The sequence below is a fragment of the Jaculus jaculus genome, chromosome 7 (genome assembly GCF_020740685.1).
Source record: "Jaculus jaculus isolate mJacJac1 chromosome 7, mJacJac1.mat.Y.cur, whole genome shotgun sequence".
NCBI lineage: Eukaryota > Metazoa > Chordata > Mammalia > Rodentia > Dipodidae > Jaculus > Jaculus jaculus.
In genome coordinates this window covers 116,512,775-116,532,486 of record NC_059108.1, presented here as the reverse complement: position 1 = coordinate 116,532,486, position 19,712 = coordinate 116,512,775, and the positions used below count along the sequence as shown (strand labels likewise).

General features: G+C 41.4%; 1 protein-coding gene across 2 annotated transcripts in view; it reads right to left on the bottom strand.

Moving 5' to 3' along the window:
- Nucleotides 1-1,547: 1,547 nt before the first annotated feature.
- Nucleotides 1,548-19,712, bottom strand: part of Snapc1 (small nuclear RNA activating complex polypeptide 1) — a 29,728-nt gene continuing 11,563 nt past the window's right edge. The window contains exons 6-9 of one of the 2 annotated variants that reach the window (XM_045154861.1): nt 19,191-19,253; nt 10,495-10,657; nt 3,850-3,945; nt 1,548-2,037 (exon numbers count right to left, since the gene is read on the bottom strand). In XM_045154861.1, the coding sequence (XP_045010796.1) occupies nt 2,003-2,037; nt 3,850-3,945; nt 10,495-10,657; nt 19,191-19,253 (357 nt within the window). In that variant the 3' untranslated portion in view covers nt 1,548-2,002. The remainder of the gene's footprint in view (nt 2,038-3,849; nt 3,946-10,494; nt 10,658-19,190; nt 19,254-19,712) is intronic. The other variant, XM_045154860.1, reaches the window with a different exon arrangement.

The following is a 19,712-nucleotide window of genomic DNA, read 5'->3' as shown; positions in this document are numbered from 1 at the left end:
GGGCTAGAGTGAGAACCTACCTTGAAAATAAATAAATAAATAAATAAAAACAGCCAGGCATGGTGGCACAGGCCTTTAATTCTAGCACTGGAAAAGCAGAGGAAGGAGGATCACTGTGAGTTCAAGAGCAACCTGAGACTACAGAATGAATTCCAGGTCAGCCTCAACTAGAGATCCTACCTGATAAAAACAAAAACACAAAAGAGAAAGAGAGAATACATTAGTTACAGAAGTAGAAAATGAGTGTGAATCTTCTAAGTCATTCATTGAACAAGTTATTGACTATGTAAATTTTATTCATTAAAAAATAAACCAGGAGCTGGGTGTGGTGGCACATGTCTTTAATGCCAGCATTTGGGAGGCAGAGGTACATGGGTTGCTGTGAGTTTGAAGCCACCCTGAGACTAAGTGCAGGTCAGCCTGGGCTAGAGAGCAAGATCCTGCCTTGAAAAAAACAAAACAAAACAAAAAAACCAAAAGACAAAAAAACAAACAAACAAACAAAAGCAGAGCTGGAGAGAGAAGGCTTAGGGATTAATGCACCTGCTTGCAAAACCAAAGGTTGATTCCCTAGAACCCATATAAAGCAGATGCAAATGGTGACACAGGTATCTGGAGTTCATCTGCAGTGGCTAGAAGCCCTGGCACACCCTTTCTCAAATAAATTTTAAAAAAATTTTTAAGTGGTTTAAACAATAAACCAGAGGCTAGAGAGATGGCTTAACAGTTAAGGCATTTGCCAGCAAAGACAAAGGTCTTAGGTTTAGTTCCCCAGTACCCACATAAAGCCAGGTGCCCAAGGTGGCACATGTGTCTGGAGTTCACTTACAGTAGCTAGAGGTCCTAGCACACTCATTTTCTATCTGCTCCCATCTCTCTAAATTAAATAATTAAAATATTAAGAATAATAAATGAGCCAGGGCTGGCCTTTCTCAAATAAATATTTTTAAAATATTTTATTTATTTATTTGCAAGCAGAGAGAGAGAGAGAAAGAGAGAGAGGGAGAGAGAGACAGACAGACAGACAGACAATGTACACAACAGGGCCTCAAGCCGTTGAAGACAAATTCCAGATACCTGTGCCACCTTGTGTATCTGGCTTTTCATGGGTACTAGGGAATCAGACCTGGGCCATTATGCTTTGCAAGCAAGTGCCTTAACTGCTGATCCATCTCTCCATCCCCAATAAATACTTTTTAAAAATAAGGCTGGAGGAATGGCTTAGTGGTTAAGGTGCCTGCCTATGAAGCCTAAGGACCCAGATTCAATTCTCCAGGTCCCACATAAGCCAGATATACATGATGGTGTATGCATCTGGAGTTCGTTTGCAGTGGCTAGAGGCCCTGTCACACCCATATCCATTCATTCATTCCCCCCCCCCCACCGTCTGTAATAAATAAAATAAAAAGGGCTGGAGAGATGGCTTAGTAGTTAAGGTGCTTGCCTGCAAAGCCTAAGGACCCATGTTTGACTCCCCAGATCCCATATAAGCCAGATACACAAAGTGATGCATGCACATTGTCTGGAGGTAGACTGCAGTAGCTGGAGCCTTGGCACGCCAAATCTCTCCCCCTTCCCTTTGTCTCTTTCTCTGATAAAAAATAAAATAAACCAAATAAGGCAAAAATTCTATTGCATTCAATGTTGTAATACACAAAATAGTAAATATAAATCATTTACAAATTCTAAAATTCAATATATACATATATACATACATATAAATATAGGAAATAGTAATAACACACAAATTATAGAACTGTTTCTATTACATTCTAAATGCAAACTGTATCTTCACTTATGCAGATTTCACAACAAACTTAAATTGTGGAATAAATTCCTATTCTAAATGTTCATCAGTATTAAGGCATTCCTAGTTCAAATGAAAGATTCTAGCTTCTCAGAAGAATCATTTTTAACACTGGCATACTCCTGTTTAGAACACAAGCTAACCCTTTTGTTCTTCTGTCAGCACGCAAATCTGAACTCTTCATCAGGCTCTTGTTCAGTTTCTTCTTTTCCTCTTGCGTGCGGTGAACTCTATGGACACAAGTTAAAGAAACTTGTCAGGCTGGGGAAATGACTTAGCCTGCAAAGCCAAAGGACCCTGGTTTGATTCCCCAGGACCCATGTAAGTCAGATGCTCGAGGGGGTACATACATCTGGAGTTTGTTTGCAGTGACTGCAGGCCCTGGCTTGCCCATTCTCTTTTCCTCTCTGTTTCTCCCTTGCTCTCTCAAATAAATAAATTAATTAAATATTTCTAAAAAGCTTGTCAGTTCTTAAAAAAACTTTACAATAATTGACACTTAAATGATGATCTTAATTGGAACGTACACTTAAACTATATAGATTTTTAACTGGTATAACTCAGGAACACTCTCACAGTGAACATCTAGTACGGAGGCAGCAAGGGAAGGGGATAAGACAAAGAACACATAAACGAATGCATATCATAATGAGGCCCATCACCTTGCATTCTAACTTTAAAACTTATTTTAGCTGGGCGTGGTAGTGCACGTTTTTAATCCCAGCATTCAGAGGCAGAGGTAGGAGGATTGCTGTGAGTTCGAGGCCACCCTGAGACTCCATAGTGAATTCCAGGTCTGCCTGGGGTATAGTGAAACCCTATCTTGAAAAATAAAAAAAAAATAAAACATTTTAAAACAGGAAATCATAAACCTAGAATGCACATGAATTTATTTATTCAAAATGAAATTGCCATTTAAGACTTCTTGTCTCCAAAGACAGAGTAGCATTTTAATCTTACTGAGATACTGGTATATGAAGATAGTGGCCTTAGTCATCTTAAATCCTACTTACCAAGTATTAAATTACTTGATGTTTTCACAAAGGTATGAAAACTGGCATGGACCCAAGATAACCAAACTAAAAGGTATCTAAGAGAGTGAGTGCTAAGTGAAATGACATGATTAAGATTTCAATTTTGGAGCCGGGCGTGGTGGCGCACGCCTTTAATCCCAGCACTCGGGAGGCAGAGGTAGGAGGATTGCCATGAGTTCAAGGCCACCCTGAGATGACAGAGTTAATTCCAGGTCAGCCTGGACCAGAGTGAGACCCTACCTCGAAAATCCAAAAAAAAAAAAAAAAAGATTTCAATTTTGGGGGCTGGAGAAAAGGCTCTGGTTAAGGCTCTTGCCTACAAAGCCCAAGGACCCAGATTCAATTCCCCAGAATCCATGTAAGCCAGATGCATATTATGGAGGATGTGTCTAGAGTTTATTTGCATCTGGCATGCCCATTCTCTCTTTCTAAAAAAATAAAATTAAATTTAAAAGAATTTGATCAGGGCTGTAGAGACAGCTTAGTGGTTAAGGCACTTGCCTATGAAGCCTTAAGACCCCATGTTCAAATCTTGATGTCTCAGGTAGCCAGATGCACAGTGGTGCAAGTGTGTAATGTCACACATGCATCACAAGGGGACGCATGCATCTGGAGTTTGTTCACAGCAGGCTGAAAGTCCTAGCACATCCATTCTCTCTCTCAAAAATAAAAATAATTTTTAGAAATTAAAAAAAGAGCGAAACCCTACCTCAAAAAAACAAAAAATTAAAAAAAGAAACCAGAACCCTACAAGGGTGGCAGCCAGAACCACGAACACAGCAGAACACTATCAGAGCACAGGAGGGCAGACCTGGGATCACACCTGTGAGACGAAGGCACCCACAGAAACCTGAGGGGCATGTGCACCATCAGTGTGTTCTCACACTTCCATGTGTCACGATGAGCACTGTGACTAACACTGAAATCCCCCAGTGAGCCAGAGGGGCACAAGAGCACCCAGGGGTAGTCTAAAGAGGCCTTCACTAGTTAAACAAAGTTCACCAGTACCTGCTTCACTAACACTGTCCACTTCTTCCTCTTCTGTAATGATTGGCATACTCAGATGTAAGGAGGTTTCTTCCTTAGGTACATTCTGAACATTACCTGGAAATATTTAGAGATATTAGAAAATGATTTTATATAAAAACAAAAAGTATTAATCTTTTAAAAATCTTTTTCAGAAAAAAAATATCATTATTACAACCTTAAAAAGTCAAATGTTTAAAAAATAAAACTACAGGGTCTTGGGAGATTGCTGAGTGGTTAAAGGCACTTGCTTACAAAGCCCGCTGGCCCAGGTTCAATTCCCCAGTACCCACATAAAGCCAGATGCATCAAGTGGCACATGCATCTATAGTTTCTTTGCAGTGGCTAGAGGACCCAAATACACAAACACACACACACTCTCCCCCTGTTTAAAAAAAAAAAAACAAAAAAAAACTAGCTGGGGGCTGGAGAGATGACTTTGCTGTTAAGGCGTTTACCTGTGAAGCCTAAACCCAGGTTTAATTCCCTAGTACCCACATAAAGCCAGATGCACAAGGTAGCATATGCGTCTGGAGTTCATTTACAGTGGCTGGAGACACTGGTGTGCCCACTCTCTCTATCTGCCTGTCTGCTTCTTTCTCTAGTAAATAAATAAATTACATTAAAAAAAAAAAAAAAAAAAGAACTAGCCAAGTGCTGGGTATGGTGGCGCATGCCTTTATTTACTAGCATTTGGGAGGCAGAGGTAGGAGGACTGCTGTGAGTTCAAAGCCAGCCTGAGACTACATAGTGAATTTCAGGTCAGACTAGACAAGAGAGAGGCCCTATCTCAAAAAAAAGAAAAACTGGAATAAGCTGGGTGTGGTGACACACACCTTTAATGTCAGCACTTGGCAGTCAGAGGTAGACAGGAGTTCGAGGCCAGCCTGGAGCTACAGAGTGAGTTCCATGTCAGCCTGGTCTGCAGTGAGACCCTGTATGAGGGGGGGACAAAAGCCAGATAATGAGGAACACATCTTTTTTTTTTTTTAATTTTTATTAACATTTTCCATGATTATAAAAAAATATCCCATGGTAATTTTCTCCCTCCCCCAGATACTTTCCCCTTTGAAATTCCATTCTCCATCATATTACCTCCCCATCTCAATCATTGTACTTACATATATACAATATCAACCTATTAGGTACCCTACTCCCTTCCTTTCTCTTGGGGAACACATCTTTAACCCCAGTATTCAGAAGCCAAAGCAAGGGAGCCTCCAGTATAAGACTTGACTGTTCTACATAAAAAGTTCCAGGATAGCCTAGGCTATAAAATGAGACCCTATATCACAATAAATAAATAAGTAAATAAATAATCTATACTTTGATTATAGTCCATAATTCTTCTAATGAGAAAAACAGAATAAAAACAAAATTAGGAGCTGGAGAGATGGCTTAGCGGTTAAGCGCTTGCCTGTGAAGCCTAAGGACCCCGGTTCAAGGCTCGGTTCCCCAGGTCCCACATTAGCCAGATGCACAAGGGGGCACATGCGTCTGGAGTTCGTTTACAGTGGCTAGAAGCCCTGGAGTGCCCATTCTCTCTCTCTCCCTCTATCTGTCTTTCTCTCTGTGTCTGTCACTCTCAAATAAATAAATAAAAAATGAACAAAAAAAAATAGAACAAAATTAGGGGCTGCAGAGATGTCTTAGCAGTTAAAGCATTTGCTTTCGGAGCCTAAGGACCCAGGCTCGATTCCCCAGTACCCATGTAAGCCAGATACACAAGGTGGTACATGTGTCTAGAGTTCATTTGCAGTGGCTGGAGGCCCTGGTGCACCCATTCTCCCTATCTGCCTCTTCCTCTCTTCTTAATTAAAACCTTAAAAAAAAAAAAAAAAAAACTTTTGGGGCTGGAGAGAGAGTTCAGTAGTTAAGGCACTTGCCTGCAAAGCCTACGGACCCAGGTTCAATTCCCCAATACCCACATAAAGCCAAATGTACTAGGTGACACCTGTGTCTGGAGTTCCTTTGCAGTAGTTAGAGGCCCTGGCATGCCCATTCTGTCTGTCTCTCTCAAATTGCCTGTCAAAATATCCTCATCAAACTAGTCAACTAATACTGTCACAGCAGATGCCACTTAGCATACAACACCCATTCACACCACTGTTTATTCCTTATAATAAACTGGTTATTCTCTACAACACTTGGACCACATAAGTTGTAGACTGACTCATTTCTTTACAGTACACTCCATCCACTGGAACATAAGTGCCACAAGAACAGATTTTGGTTTCTTCATATGATGGTATATAAAAGTACCAGGAATACTGTAGGACCTCAATAAATATTGAGTGAGTTAGCATGAACTCAGCTATTTTAATTTCATAGAACAGAAACATTAACTATCAGCAAAGAAAGCAGGAAACTAAATAAAAATGAATTTGAGCCTCCTACTCTGATGCCTACATGTGTAGAGTCATAATGGGGAACAAATTTTACAGAATAAAGGCAACACAGAGTTGACTAGTCTATAGTAACACACCTCCATTTTAGTGCAGTTCAAGCTTAATGAAATGCTATTAGGTTCCCACTAAATGAATGAAACAGGACTTTCCCTTAATTTACAATTACTAAATATTTATATAAAATTATATAAATTATATAAATATATAAATATAAACGTATAATTATATATAATATAAATATAAAAATAAATATAAATATATATTATATGTAATTATAACTATAATTATATATAATTATAAATTATATAAATATATAAAATCATTTAATTATTTGTTGGGAGGGAGAATAGGCATGCCAAGGCCTCTAGCCACTGCAAACTACCACCAGATGTATGCCCACCTTGGCACATCTGGCTTATGTGGGCACTGGGGATCAAATCTAGGTCCTTAGGCTTAGCAGGCAAATGCCTTCACCACTAAACCACCTCTCCTGCCCTCTTCACAATCTTGCAACCATAAACTTACTCATCTATATTATGTTAATGACTTAAACACACCTAAAAGATCTAGATAACCTACATAAAAGAAATCTACAATTTCCAGGGATGAGTTTCCAAATTCAACAAGGAGAGCTAAGAAACAAAGCTCCATCCAGTCACTAGAGGAATGAGTGGGTTCATCTATCTAGAAGCTCTTTTTTTTTAAATTATTTATTTATTTATTTATTTGAGAGTGACAGACACAGAGAGAAAGACAGATAGAGGGAGAGAGAGAATGGGCGCGCCAGGGCTTCCAGCCTCTGCAAACGAACTCCAGATGTGTGCGCCCCCTTGTGCATCTGGCTAACGTGGGACCTGGGGAACCGAGCCTCGAACCGGGGTCCTTAGGCTTCATAGGCAAGCGCTTAACCGCTAAGCCATCTATCTCTCCAGCCCTATCTAGAAGCTCTTAACACAGCTTTTCACCCACTCAGAATGCAGAGTCCAAAACAGTACACACAACTTCAGGATGTCAATCTCCACATACTGATGGCCCAGGTTTGACTCCCCAGGACCCACATAAAGCCAGATGCACAAAAGGACTCATGCATCTGGAGTTCGTTTGCTGTGGCTGGAGGCCCTAGTGTGCCCATTTTCTCTCTACTTGCAAATAAAAAAATATTAAATATTTACTAATGCTCCCAATATTCTTCTTGCCCTCCAAGCCTAAGAACCAAAAGACAACTTTATGTATGATGAATATATATTATTTGTGTAATTTTTTTTTAAAGCAAACCAGGGCAAAAGAGATGGCTTAGCAGTTAAGGTGTCAGCCTGCAAAGCTAAAGGATCCTGGTTCAATTCTCCAAGACCCATGTAAACCAGATGCACAAGGGGGCACATGCATCTGGAGTTCGTTTGCAGTGGCTGGAAGCCCTGGCATACCCATTCATTCTCTCTCCCCCCTTTCTCTCTCTCTCTCTCAAATAAATAAATATTTTTAAAACCAAACCATTAAAATATGTAGTAAAATAGCAAAGGTAATTTTACAAAGGACAGGTTAATTAATTAAACTAAAGGAAAATATACTTTACAGAATCATTAGTTTATATTCTAGACACACTGACTCATATACATCAATACTAACAAAATACACAATGAAGAATTCTAGGCTGATCTTCCAATTGTAGCACTTTGACAGTTACTAAATCTGGACAGGCTTAGATTCATCAGCTATAAAATAATAAATCTGTTATAATATAATTCCTAGAGTCTCTTTCAACAAGCTCTGAAGGATCTAAAAAAATAACTCGGGGTATGTCTGTTCAGATATTTGAGGATGAGCATGCATACGCCACAGCGTGTGTGTCAAGGTCAGAGGACAGCCTTGGCTGTCAGTCCTCACCTTCCACCTTGTTTAAGACAGGACCTCTTGTCCCTCACAGCATTCACCAGGCTAGTGGGGCCGTGACTTTGCAGTTCTCCTGCCTCTGCATCCCTTCTCGCTGATCCTATTATAGCATCTGGCTTCTTTTGACAATTGTTATCTTTCAGAACTTGGAATACATCATTCCAAGCCCTTCTGGCTTTTAAAGTTTGTGTTGAGTCATCTGCTGTGTCCTGACGGGCTTGTTTTTGTATGGGACTTGATTTTTCTCTCAAGCTGTTTTCAATATATTTCCTTTGGTTTGTATGTTTGGTAGTTTAATTATGGCAAAGAAAGGTTTTTTACCAGGTTTTGTCTGTTCGGTGTTCTAAAGGCTTCCTGTGTTTGCATTGGCATCTCTTTCCCAATTTGGGGAAAGTTTTCTTCTATGATTTTGTTGAAAATACCTATTATGCCTTTGGAGTGAAATTCTTCTCCTGCTACTATACCCTGAATTATGTTTGATCTTTTCATAGTATCCCATGTATCTTGAAATCCCCATTCATACTTTCCTAGTAGCTTGTCTTTCTCTTTGTTGAACTGTGTGAGTGGAGAATCCCCTCACCTGGCTTTTCCTTGTAGCTCAAGCCAAGCCTTGCGGCTGGGGCCACGCGGACCTGGTTCCACCACTGCTGGAACGCTTTTGCCTGCTTCTGTAGCTCTGGACGCTCCAGATCTCTCCTACTTCTCTGCTGCAGCTGATAATTTCTTATACACCTACCTCACTCTTTAGTAGAAGAGTATATTTTGCTGGTTTCTCCCTAGGCTACTTTGGTGTGGTTCCTACAGCTCCATCTTAACCAGAGCCATTAGGTCATCATCTGGCTTCTTTTTAAATTTACTTTATTGTATTTATTATTATTTTTTTAAATATTTTTGTTCATTTTTTATTTATTTATTTGAGAGCGACAGACACAGAGAGAAAGACAGATAGAGGGAGAGAGAATGGGCGCGCCAGGGCTTCCAGCCTTTGCAAACGAACTCCAGACGCGTGCACCCCCTTGTGCATCTGGCTAACGTGGGACCTGGGGAACCGAGCCTCGAACCGGGGTCCTTAAGCTTGACAGGCAAGCGCTTAACCGCTAAGCCATCTCTCCAGCCCACTTTATTGTATTTATTTGAGAGAAAGGAGAAAAGAGCAGATAGAGAAAGAATGAGCACATCAGGGCCTTCAGCCACATGCGCTACCTTGTGCATCTGGTTTTAAGTGGGTCCTGGGAAATCGAACCTGGGTCCCTTAGCTTTGCAGGCAAACACCTTAACTGCTAAGCCATCTCTCCAGCCTGGCATCTGGAGTTTTAAAATAATATTTTATTATTGAGACGGGGAGGGAATATGATGGAGAATGGAGTTTCAAAGGGAAAAGTGGGGGGGGGGAGGGCATTACCATGGGATATTTTTTATAAGTATGGCAGTTGTTAATTAAAAAAAGAAAAAAAAGAAATATTTTATTTATTTATTTATTTATTTGAAGGGGGTAATAAAAGAGACAGAGGGAGAGGAAGAGACAGATAGAGAGGGAATGGGTGTGCCAGTGTCTCCAGCTACTGCAAACAAACTCCAGATGCAGTTCCTTTGCAGGGGCTGGAGGCCCTGGCGCGCCCATCCTGTCTTTCTCTCTCTATCTGCCTCTTTCTCTGTCTGTCACTCTCAAATAAATAAATAAAAAGTAACAAAAAAATAAATAAAGGGGAAAAAAGAACATATTAAAAAACAAACAAACTCCAGATGCAAGCAATACCTTGTGCATCTGGCTTATGAGAGTCCTGGGGAATCAAAAATGGGTCCTTAGACTTCATAGGCAAGTGCCTTAACTGCTAAGCCATCTCTCCAACCCAGCATCTAGCTTTTTATGTGGGTGGGTTCTTAGGATTGGAACTCAGGTATGCATGGGCAGCAAGTGCTTAACACCGAGCCATCTCTTCAGCCCCAAATTTACCTTAGTGTTAAATCTCAAGAGCTTAACAAGATCTGTAATCTTTATTTTGTGGAGACAGGAACTTACTATACAACTCAGGCTGGTCTTAATCTCACAATCCTACCTCAGCCTCCAGAGTCCTGGAACTACAGATAACGCTCCATTCTGCCCAGGTCTAACCCCCTCCATAAAGGAATAAAGGAGAGGACAGGTTACACAGAAGACCTATTTTCCTTTGCCCAGTTTTAGTAAGATTTTCAAAAATACCTTTCAGCATTTGGGGGCAGAAGGTAAGAGGATTACTTTGAGTTTGAGGCAACCCTGGGACTACATAGTGAATTACAGGTCAGCCTGGGTTAGAGTGAGACCCTGCCTTGAAAAAACAAAACAAAATACCTTTGTTTCTGGAGGACACCTTCCTTCTTGCTGGTTTTTCTGCTTCTGTTTCTGTTTCTTTGATCCTTTTTCTCTTAGTTGCTGTGACTGGCCCTTGCCCAGGTGCAGAGTCGGAATCAGAAGAGTCCAGCTTGACTTGCCGATGCCTTCTTGACCTGGATGCCTAATTGAGTTAGAAAGTCAATTAGCCACAATGAGTAACAAAATGAATCTGACTGACAGATCATAGAGATGAGGAAAAAGCCTGGTTCATGGCTCTATTGTCCCCTGCTTGCTCTGCTGACTGCCTGTTGTGTCCATACTAGGTACCTTCCTAACAAAGATTCCTGCAACATCATTACATCTACTCATGTAGTTTGCTTAAAATGCAGTTTCTCTGTTATGTGGAAGGCTGGCAGTAGAATTGCAGAGGCAGAGCCAGAAGAGCAGAATCTGACTCAGAACTTGAGTACCACTATGTACCTGCCAGGATCCAAGAGTAGCCATATGGCCCAGATTTGGTTAGAATCACTTTCACATCCCATAACACTGGGATTTGTTTAGAGAAAGGAATGTGGTATACACCACAGCTAATGGAACTCTGTTCTGGAACTGCTTAACTATTAGAAAGGAAAACATGTCTTTCCTTTGACCCTACAGTTGGGTCCATTAACAGTACTAAAAAACAAGGAAAGCAGCATAAAAAATAAGAAATCTAAGTCTCAGACCAGCCAGCCAAAGAATTTTTTATTAAATTAAATCAGGAGCTGAACAGATGGCTCAGTGGTTACAGGTACTTGCTTATAAAGCCTGACAGCCCTTGTTCAATTCCCCAGTACCCACGTAAAGACAGATGCATAAAATGGCACATCTGTCTGGAGTGTGTTTGCAGTGGCAGGAGGCCCTGGAGGACCACACTTTCTCTTTTTCTCTCAAATAAATAATTTTAAAATATAAAATTGGGCTTGGAGAAATGGCTCATCAGTTAAGGCCTTGCCTGCAAAGCCTAACAACCCTGGCTTGATTCCCCAAGTACCCACATAAAGCCAGATGCACAAAACAGCACACCCATCTGGAATTTGAAGCGACTAAAGGACCTGGCCCGTCATTCCCATTCTTTTTCCCTCTGCTTGAAAATAAATGTGTAAATACATTAAAATGCTTTTTAAAATATTTTTATTTATTTATTTGATAGAGAAAGAGTGAGAGAGAATGAATGGGCACGCCAGAGCCCCCAGCCACTGCAAATGAACTCCAGATGCATGTGCCCCCTTGTGCATCTGGCTAATGTGGGTCCTGAGGAATAGAACCCGAGTCCTTTGGCTTTAAAGGCAAACACCTTAAACATTAAGCCATCCCTCCAGCCCATAAAAATGTTTTTTAACAAACTTCAAATCAGGGCTGGAGAGATGGCTTAACAGTTGAGGCACTAAGGCCTGTGAAGCCTAAGGACCCAGGTTCGACTCTCCAGGTCCCATGTAAGCCAGATGCACTATGGTGGCACATGCATCTGGAGTTCATTTGCAGTGGCTGGAGGCCCTGGTGTGCCCATTCACCCTCCCCCTCTCTGTATTTAATAAATAAATAAAAATAAAAATAAAAACTTTAAATTAGGGCTGGGGATATGGTTAAAGGCACTTGCTCGCAAAGCCTGATAGAACCAGGTTCAATTACCCAAAATCCACAAAAAGCCAGATGCACAAAGTGGTGAATGCATGTGTCTGGAGTTAATTTGCTACAGCAGAAGACCCAGGTGTACCCATTCTCTCTCTTTTTCTCTTTTTTATAAATAAATAATTTTTAAACTTTAAGTTTTTTATTTAAGAGAGAGAGAAAGACGGAGGAAGAGAGACAGAAAGTGAGAGGGGGAATGGTGCACCAGGGCTTTCAGCCTCTGTAAATGAACTCCAGATGCATGGCCACCTTCTTCATCTGGCTTATGTGGGGAATTGAACCTGGGTCCTTTGGCTTCACAGGCAAACACCTTAACTGCTAAACCATCTATCCAGCCCCTTTTTTAAACTTTAAAGTAAATCAGCACTCAAATTCTCTTACTTTTTTCAATTATTGTCACATACGCATTTCAAATATCAACAATGCTTTAAAAGCAACTGTGTATGAAGATATTAGTGCATGTCAAGAAAGGAAAAAAACTTTCCAGGATGGTAGCACACAACTTTAATCCCAGCATACTGGAGGCAGAGGTAGGAGGGTTGTAGAGAGTTCAAGGCCATCCTGAAACTACACTGTGAATTCAAGGTCACCCTGGGGTAGAGCAAGACCCTACACCTGGCAAGAATAGAAAATGGCAACCAACCTAAGTGAGGTAAGGGGAAGAGATTGAGTAAGGAAAGAAGGGAGGGCTAATCAAAAGCTAAGAGGATATAAATAAGTCATATGGAAATCTACTTTTTTGGACAATGGAACACCCAGGACCCATAGATTGTTGCTAAAAATTTTCAGTGCCAGGGATGGGATACTTTCCAGTGAGTTGTTGGCCATGGAGGTTCCTGATGCCCCCAAAATATTACAGGCCACTGCCAAGGCCCTTGGTTTCCTACCAGGAATAGATAGTAAGACCCTATTACTGAAGACTCCACATACTTGGGCTGCAAGGCCACTGAGAAATCCTGCTGGAACTGAGCTGATAACCTCCTCCACGTAGACCAGCTGACAGAAAGCTGGAAGAGGGCTGGAGAGATGGCTTAGTGGTTAAGCGCTTGCCTGTGAAGCCTAAGGACCTCGGTTTGAGGTTCGGTTCCCCAGGTCCCACGTTAGCCAGATGCACAAGGGGGCGCATGTGTCTGGAGTTCGTTTGCAGAGGCTGGAAGCCCTGGCTCGCCCATTCTCTCTCTCTCCCTCTGTCTTTCTCTCTGTGTCTGTTGCTCTCAAATAAATAAATAAATAAATAAATAAATAAATAAATAAATAAATAAATAAATAAAAGAAAGCTGGAAGAAGCCATTCTGCATGCAGTTTAATGGGAGAGAGAGAAATTGCCAGTGAAGATACTCAACAGTGGATATTGCAAGCCTTATATTTGGTCAGTCAGGCCAAATGAGCCAATGGATGCAATAGTGGCATGTCTGTCATGGTGGAAACCAACTGCCCTCTAATAGGACTGGAGGCTCACTCCATGGGAGGGAATACATCCCTGATACTGAAAACTTAAAATGGGTAGTCATGAGCCCTGGGGGTATAACGTCTGCTGCTGTCTGGCTAAATGCATATACTATGCTTATCAAACTGCCTAGTAAGCACTTCTCTTAATGTTCATACCCTTATATTAATGCTACTCTCATTTTTGGTAGAGAATCTTCTCTTTTCAGATGGCAGTGACCTTGGGATGACTCATAAGGTATCATGGTGCTATAAAGAATTGACAGGAGTGCTCAGCACTGCAATATCTCTATCACACCTTCCAAGGCTCAGGGTCTATTGTAGAAGAGGTGGCGGAAAGAATGTAAGAGCCAAAGGAAGAGTAGGATTCCTTACAATGTGCTTCCCCCAGACACAAAATGGCCTGGATATCCATGACCTCACAGTGCCTGACACTACCTACACAAGACCATCATAAGAGGAGGAAAAGATCATGACATCAAAATAAAAGAGAGAGGCTGATTAAGAGGGGGAGGGGATATGATGGAGAATGGAGTTTCAAAGGAGAATGTGGGAGGAGGGAGGGCATTACCATGGTATATTGCTTATAATCAAAGAAGTTGTTAATAAAAAATGCATAATTAAAAAAAAAACCCTAGGGCTCGAGAAATGGCTTAGTGGTTAAGCGCTTGCCTGTGAAGCCTAAGGACCCCGGTTCGAGGCTTGGTTCCCCAGGTCCCACGTTAGCCAGATGCACAAGGGGGCGCACGCGTCTGGAGTTCGTTTGCAGTGGCTAGAAGCCCTGGCACGCCCATTCTCTCTCTCTCTGCCATTCTCCCTCTGTCTGTTGCTCTCAAATAAATAAATAAAAATTTAATAATTAACCTAAATAAATAAAAGGGAAAAAAATGGGACTGGGTGTGGTGGCACATGCCTTTAATCCTAGCACTGGGGAGGCAGGCAGAAGGAGGATCTCTGTGAATTCAAGGCCGCCTTGAAACTACATAGTGTGTTCCAGGTCAGCCTGAGCTAGAGTGAGACCCTACTTCAAAAGAAAGGAAAAAGGGCTAGAGAGATGGCTTAGTGGTTAAGCGCTTGTCTGTGAAGCCTAAGGACCCCGGTTTGAGGCTTGTATTCCCAAGGACCCACATAAGCCAGATGTACCAGGTGGCGCACACATCTGGAGTGCATCTGGAGTTCGTGTGCAGTGGCTGGAGACCCTGGCATGCCCATTCTTTCTCTAATCTGCCTCTTTCTCTCTCAGTCACTCTCAAATAAATAAATACCCCCCCAAAAGGAAAAAAACTACTACAATTCAATGACACACTTGTAAAAATCTGTTTAATGATTTTAAAAAACTACTTGAAGACAAGCATGGTGGCATATACCTTTAATCCCAACACTTGGGAGGCCGAGGTAGGAGGATCACTGAGAGTTCGAGGCCATGCTGAGACTACATAGTGAATTCCAGGTCAGCCTGGACCAAAGTGAGATCCTACCTCAAAAAACAAACAAACAAACAAACAAAAAAATTACTTGATACTGTCTTAAGAAACACACTAAACATCAGTTAGCAACAACTGATAAAAAGAATTCTGGTGAAAAGTCTTGGAAATAATGGATTTATTTTCCTTGGTGTTGTCATTCAATGACAGTTTATATTCAATTTACTATGGTACAGCAAATATGTAACACCTAACTAGAGGTGCTTTTCATTTTCTTATCACTTTCCATTCTTTTTTAAAATTTTTATTTATTTATTTGTTAGAGACAGATGGAGGGAGGAAGAGACAGAGATAGAGAATGGGCATGCCAGGACCTCCAGCTACTGCAAACAAAACTCCAGACGCATGTGCCACCTTGTGCATCTGGCTTACATTGGACCTAGAGAATCAAATCTGAGTCCTTAGGCTTCACAGGCAAGCACTTTAACTGCCAAACCATCTCTCCAGCCCTACTCTCAATTCTTATAATTAGAAAATGACAGTATGTTCCCATAAAATAAACACATTCTTAGCTTCACAAAAAAATCCAAGAAAAATAATTAAGCATGTAAAATGATCAATTCTTCATCCTGAAATTCCAGTCAAATAATATTAAAAGAATAAAATGCAGCCAGGTGTGGTGCATGCCTTTAATACCAGCACTCGGGAGGCAGAGGTAGGAGGACTGCCATGAGTTCAAGGCCACCCTGAGACTACATAGTGAAATCCAGGTCAGCCTGGGCTAGAGTGAGAACCTACCTCAGGGGAAAAAAAAAAAAAAAAAAAAGGTTGATGTGGGGCTGGAGAAATGGCTCAGCGGTTAAGGCACTTGCCTGCAAAGCGGATAGAGCCAGGTTCAATTTCCCAGTACCCACGTAAATTACTTACGCAAGGTGGCGCATGCATCTGGAGTTCATTTGCAGTGGCTAGAGACCCTAGAGTGCCCATTCCCTTCCTCCTTCCCCTTCTCCCCCTCCCTCCCTCTCTCCTTTCTCCTAATAAATAAATGTATAAATAAGTAAATAAATCTTTGAAAAAATGGGTTGATGATTGGGCTGCACAGATGGCTTGGTAGTTAAAGCGCTTGCGTGAAAAGCCCAGGTTAGATTCCCCATTACTCACATAAGCCAGATGCACATGATGTCGCCTGAGCCTGGAGTTTGTTTCCAGTGGTTAGAGGCCCTGGGACCCTAGTGTGGCCATTCTCTTCCTCTCTCTCTTATAAATAAAAATTAATGGGTTGATGCATTGGAAATAGTGTCTCATTTCCCAGGCTCATAGCTAGATAGTTGACCATCTCCTGTAAACAACAGAAGGTGTGCTCTCTGGGGATACTAACCAGAGAGGCTTAGGCTTAAAATAATTAGCATACTAAGGAAGGGGGAAAGGCTCTCAGCGAGAAGAGGGAGGTGAGATGGGGGGCTGCCCGCACTCCTCCGGAGTCGGGCTTATTTCCACCTTCTCCTCCTAGCAAGGGAACAGAAGACTTCTCTCTGGCAAAAATGACTAGATCCCAGAAAAGAAATGTGGGAGTTAAAAATCTGCATCTACTGTTAACACTTTTAAATATGAAGAGACATCTGAGGATCTTCAATCTTTTGGGGAAAAGTCTATAAAATGAAAGACAGAGACCAAAATTACCCAAGAAAAGAAATTCAAAGGGAACAGGAACATCAAAAAACTGTAGTCAATATACTTTAAGGAGAAAGAGATACTGCATTCTTCAATATAAAAGAACTTATTTATTTATTTATTCATTTATATTAGCGTTTTGATGTAGGGTCTTACTCTAGCCCAGGCTGACCTGGAATTCACTCTGCAGTCTCAAAGTAGCCTCAAACTCATGGTGATTCTCCTACCTCTGCCTCCCGAGTGCTGGGATTAAAGGCATGTGCCACCACGCTCAGCCATGCTTGACATTTTATATGAGTGTTTGGGATCCAAATTCAAGTCTTCCTGCTTCCATGGAAAGCACTTTACTACTGAGCCATTTTTCCAGCCCCCAATTTTTTGTTTTGTTTTGTAGGGGCTCATTCTAGCTCAGGCTGACCTGGGTTCACTGTGTAGTCTCAGGGTAGCCTTGAACTCATGACAATCCTCCTACCTCTGCCTCCTGTGTGCTGGGATTAAAGGTGTGTGCCACCAAACCCAGTTTAAAGAATTGTATTTTAAAAAAAAATTCAAAATAAGATTCTTAGTAAAGAAAAAGCGTCGGGGACAGATGACTCAATGGCTCAAAGTGCTTGCTTGACAGCCTGGGATCGATTCCCCCATACCACATACAGCTAAATACACAGAGTGATGCATGCATCTGGAGTTTGTTTACAGGGGCAAGAGGACCAGGCCCACCCTTATTTTCATATTGTCTCTCTCTCCTTGCAAATAAATAATGAATAAAAAAAATTAATGTCAACACAAATATTAAAAACTAAGATAATGGCTTGGAGATTATGCTTAAGAAATAGTCCTAATAGAACTAAAAAAAAGGGGGGGGGGCTAAAGAGATGGCTTAGTGGTTAAGGCACTTTCCTGAGAACCCAAAGGAACCAGGTTCAATTCCCCAGGACCCATGTAAGCCAGATGCAGAAGATGGCGCATGAGTCTGGAGTTTATTTGCAGTGACTAGAAGCCCTGGAGCACCCATTCTCTTTGCCTGCCTCCCTCTCTCTCAAACAAATAAAATGAAAACTTTTTAAAAAATCAAAAATGTAGAAAAAGCATAAGACAGTTTCAAAAAATAAAATACATACAGAAAAATATTTTTTAAAATAGGAGGGCTAGAGAGATGGTTTAGCAGTCAAAGCACTTGCCTTCGAAGCCTAAGGTTCTATGTTCAACTCTCCAGATCCCACATAAGCCAAATGCACAATGGTGAGGCAAGCTCAAGGTTGTACATGCCCAGTAGGTGGCACAAGCATCTGGAGTTCGATTTCAGTGGCTAAGGCCCACCACATGAATTCTTTGTCTGTCTGTCTGTCTGTCTGTCTCTCCCCGAAAATAAAAAATAAATTAAATTAAAAAACAAACAGAAGCCAGGCATGGTAGTTCATGGGTTTTTTTGTTGTTGTTTTTTGTTTTTTTTTTTTTTTTTGATTTTTTGAGGTAGGGTCTCACTCTGGTCCAGGCTGACCTGGAATTAACTCTGTCATCTCAGGGTGGCCTTGAATTCATGGCAATCCTCCTACCTCTGCCTCCCAAGTGCTGCGATTAAAGGCGTGTGCCACTAGGCTAGTTCATGTCTTTAATCCCAGCACTAAGGAGGCAGAGGTAGAAATATCACTGCAAGTTTGAGACCAGCCTGAGACCACATAAAAATTCCAGGTCAGCCAGGTCTAGAAGAGAAACCCTACCTCAACAAAACAAAAACAAAAAAAATTTTTAAAAAGAAGGGATGGAGAGATAGCTAAGTGGTTAAGGCACTTGCCTGTAAAGCCTAAGGACCTTGGTTCAATTCCCTAGGACCCACGTAAGCCAGCTGCACAAGGTGGCACATGCATCTGGAGTTCATTTACAGTGGCAAGGGCCCTGGTGTGCCCATGCTCGCTCACTCTCTCTGTCTTTCTCTGTCTCTCAATAAATAAAACAATTTTTTAAAAAACGAGCAGGGCTTGGTGGTACACGTTTTTAATCCCAGCATTTGGGAGGCAGAGGTAGGAGGATTGCCATGAGTTTGAGGCCACCCTGAGACTAAATAGTGAATTCCAGGTCAGCCTGGGCTAGAGTGAGACCCAACCATGGAAGAAAGAAAACAAATCAAGAACGTGAGAGAGGGGTGGAAAGGGATGGAAAAGGAGGAAAGGCAAGGCAAGGCAAGGCAAAAGGAGATCTACATTGACTTTCTAGACATTAAGGATAAAGAGAAAATCCTTAAGCCTCCAACAGTCAGGACACCAGAGTCGGAAGATGATGATAAAATGGAAGTAAATGTCCAAAGAAATAGCTGAGAGAAAAGGCTGCAGATGGCACCTGTCCAGGTTAGGGACAGAGCTGGGAAATGGTAAGCAAGCACTGAGTTGGAACTGTTCAGTTATTATTTGACTTTTAAACTTTGTTCATGTATTACATTGATGAAAATTAAAATGTAATTTATAAAGCATCTAATTTCCAAGTTGACTTAGGAAAGAAATAACTTACCTGAACAACAACTGAAAAGGCTTTTGCTTTTATTTTTGCTAAAGATTCAGCCCTTTCACATCTCTGAAAGAAAAATAATTGAAAACAATGAAAAGTGCAAGCATCTGTCATCAGAATCAACATATGAGACAGAAGGTAGGATAAAAGAAACCAACCTGTTGTCAGTACACACTGATGGATGCACCCAATGTTCTCTAGCAAACAACAGGGGCATCATACCATCCCGCCCGGCTACTGAGCAGTGCACAGAACACTCACAGAAGACAATGCGAACAAAAGCCTTGTGACTAACCAGAACCTTTGCTGCCTTTCTCTCCTCATCTCCCACAAACATCCTTACTTCGAAGCTATGCCCAGTGCAGTCTACTACATGGTCTCCAGTGAAGAACAAACCAGCTTTCACAGCTCTCATAATTCAGAATTTTTCCCAACATTTTGGTAATACTGAGCAGCAGTCATAATGCTTAGTATTCAGAATGACAGTCACATGTAGGAAAAAAGGGCTAACCAAGCTGCTGCCCA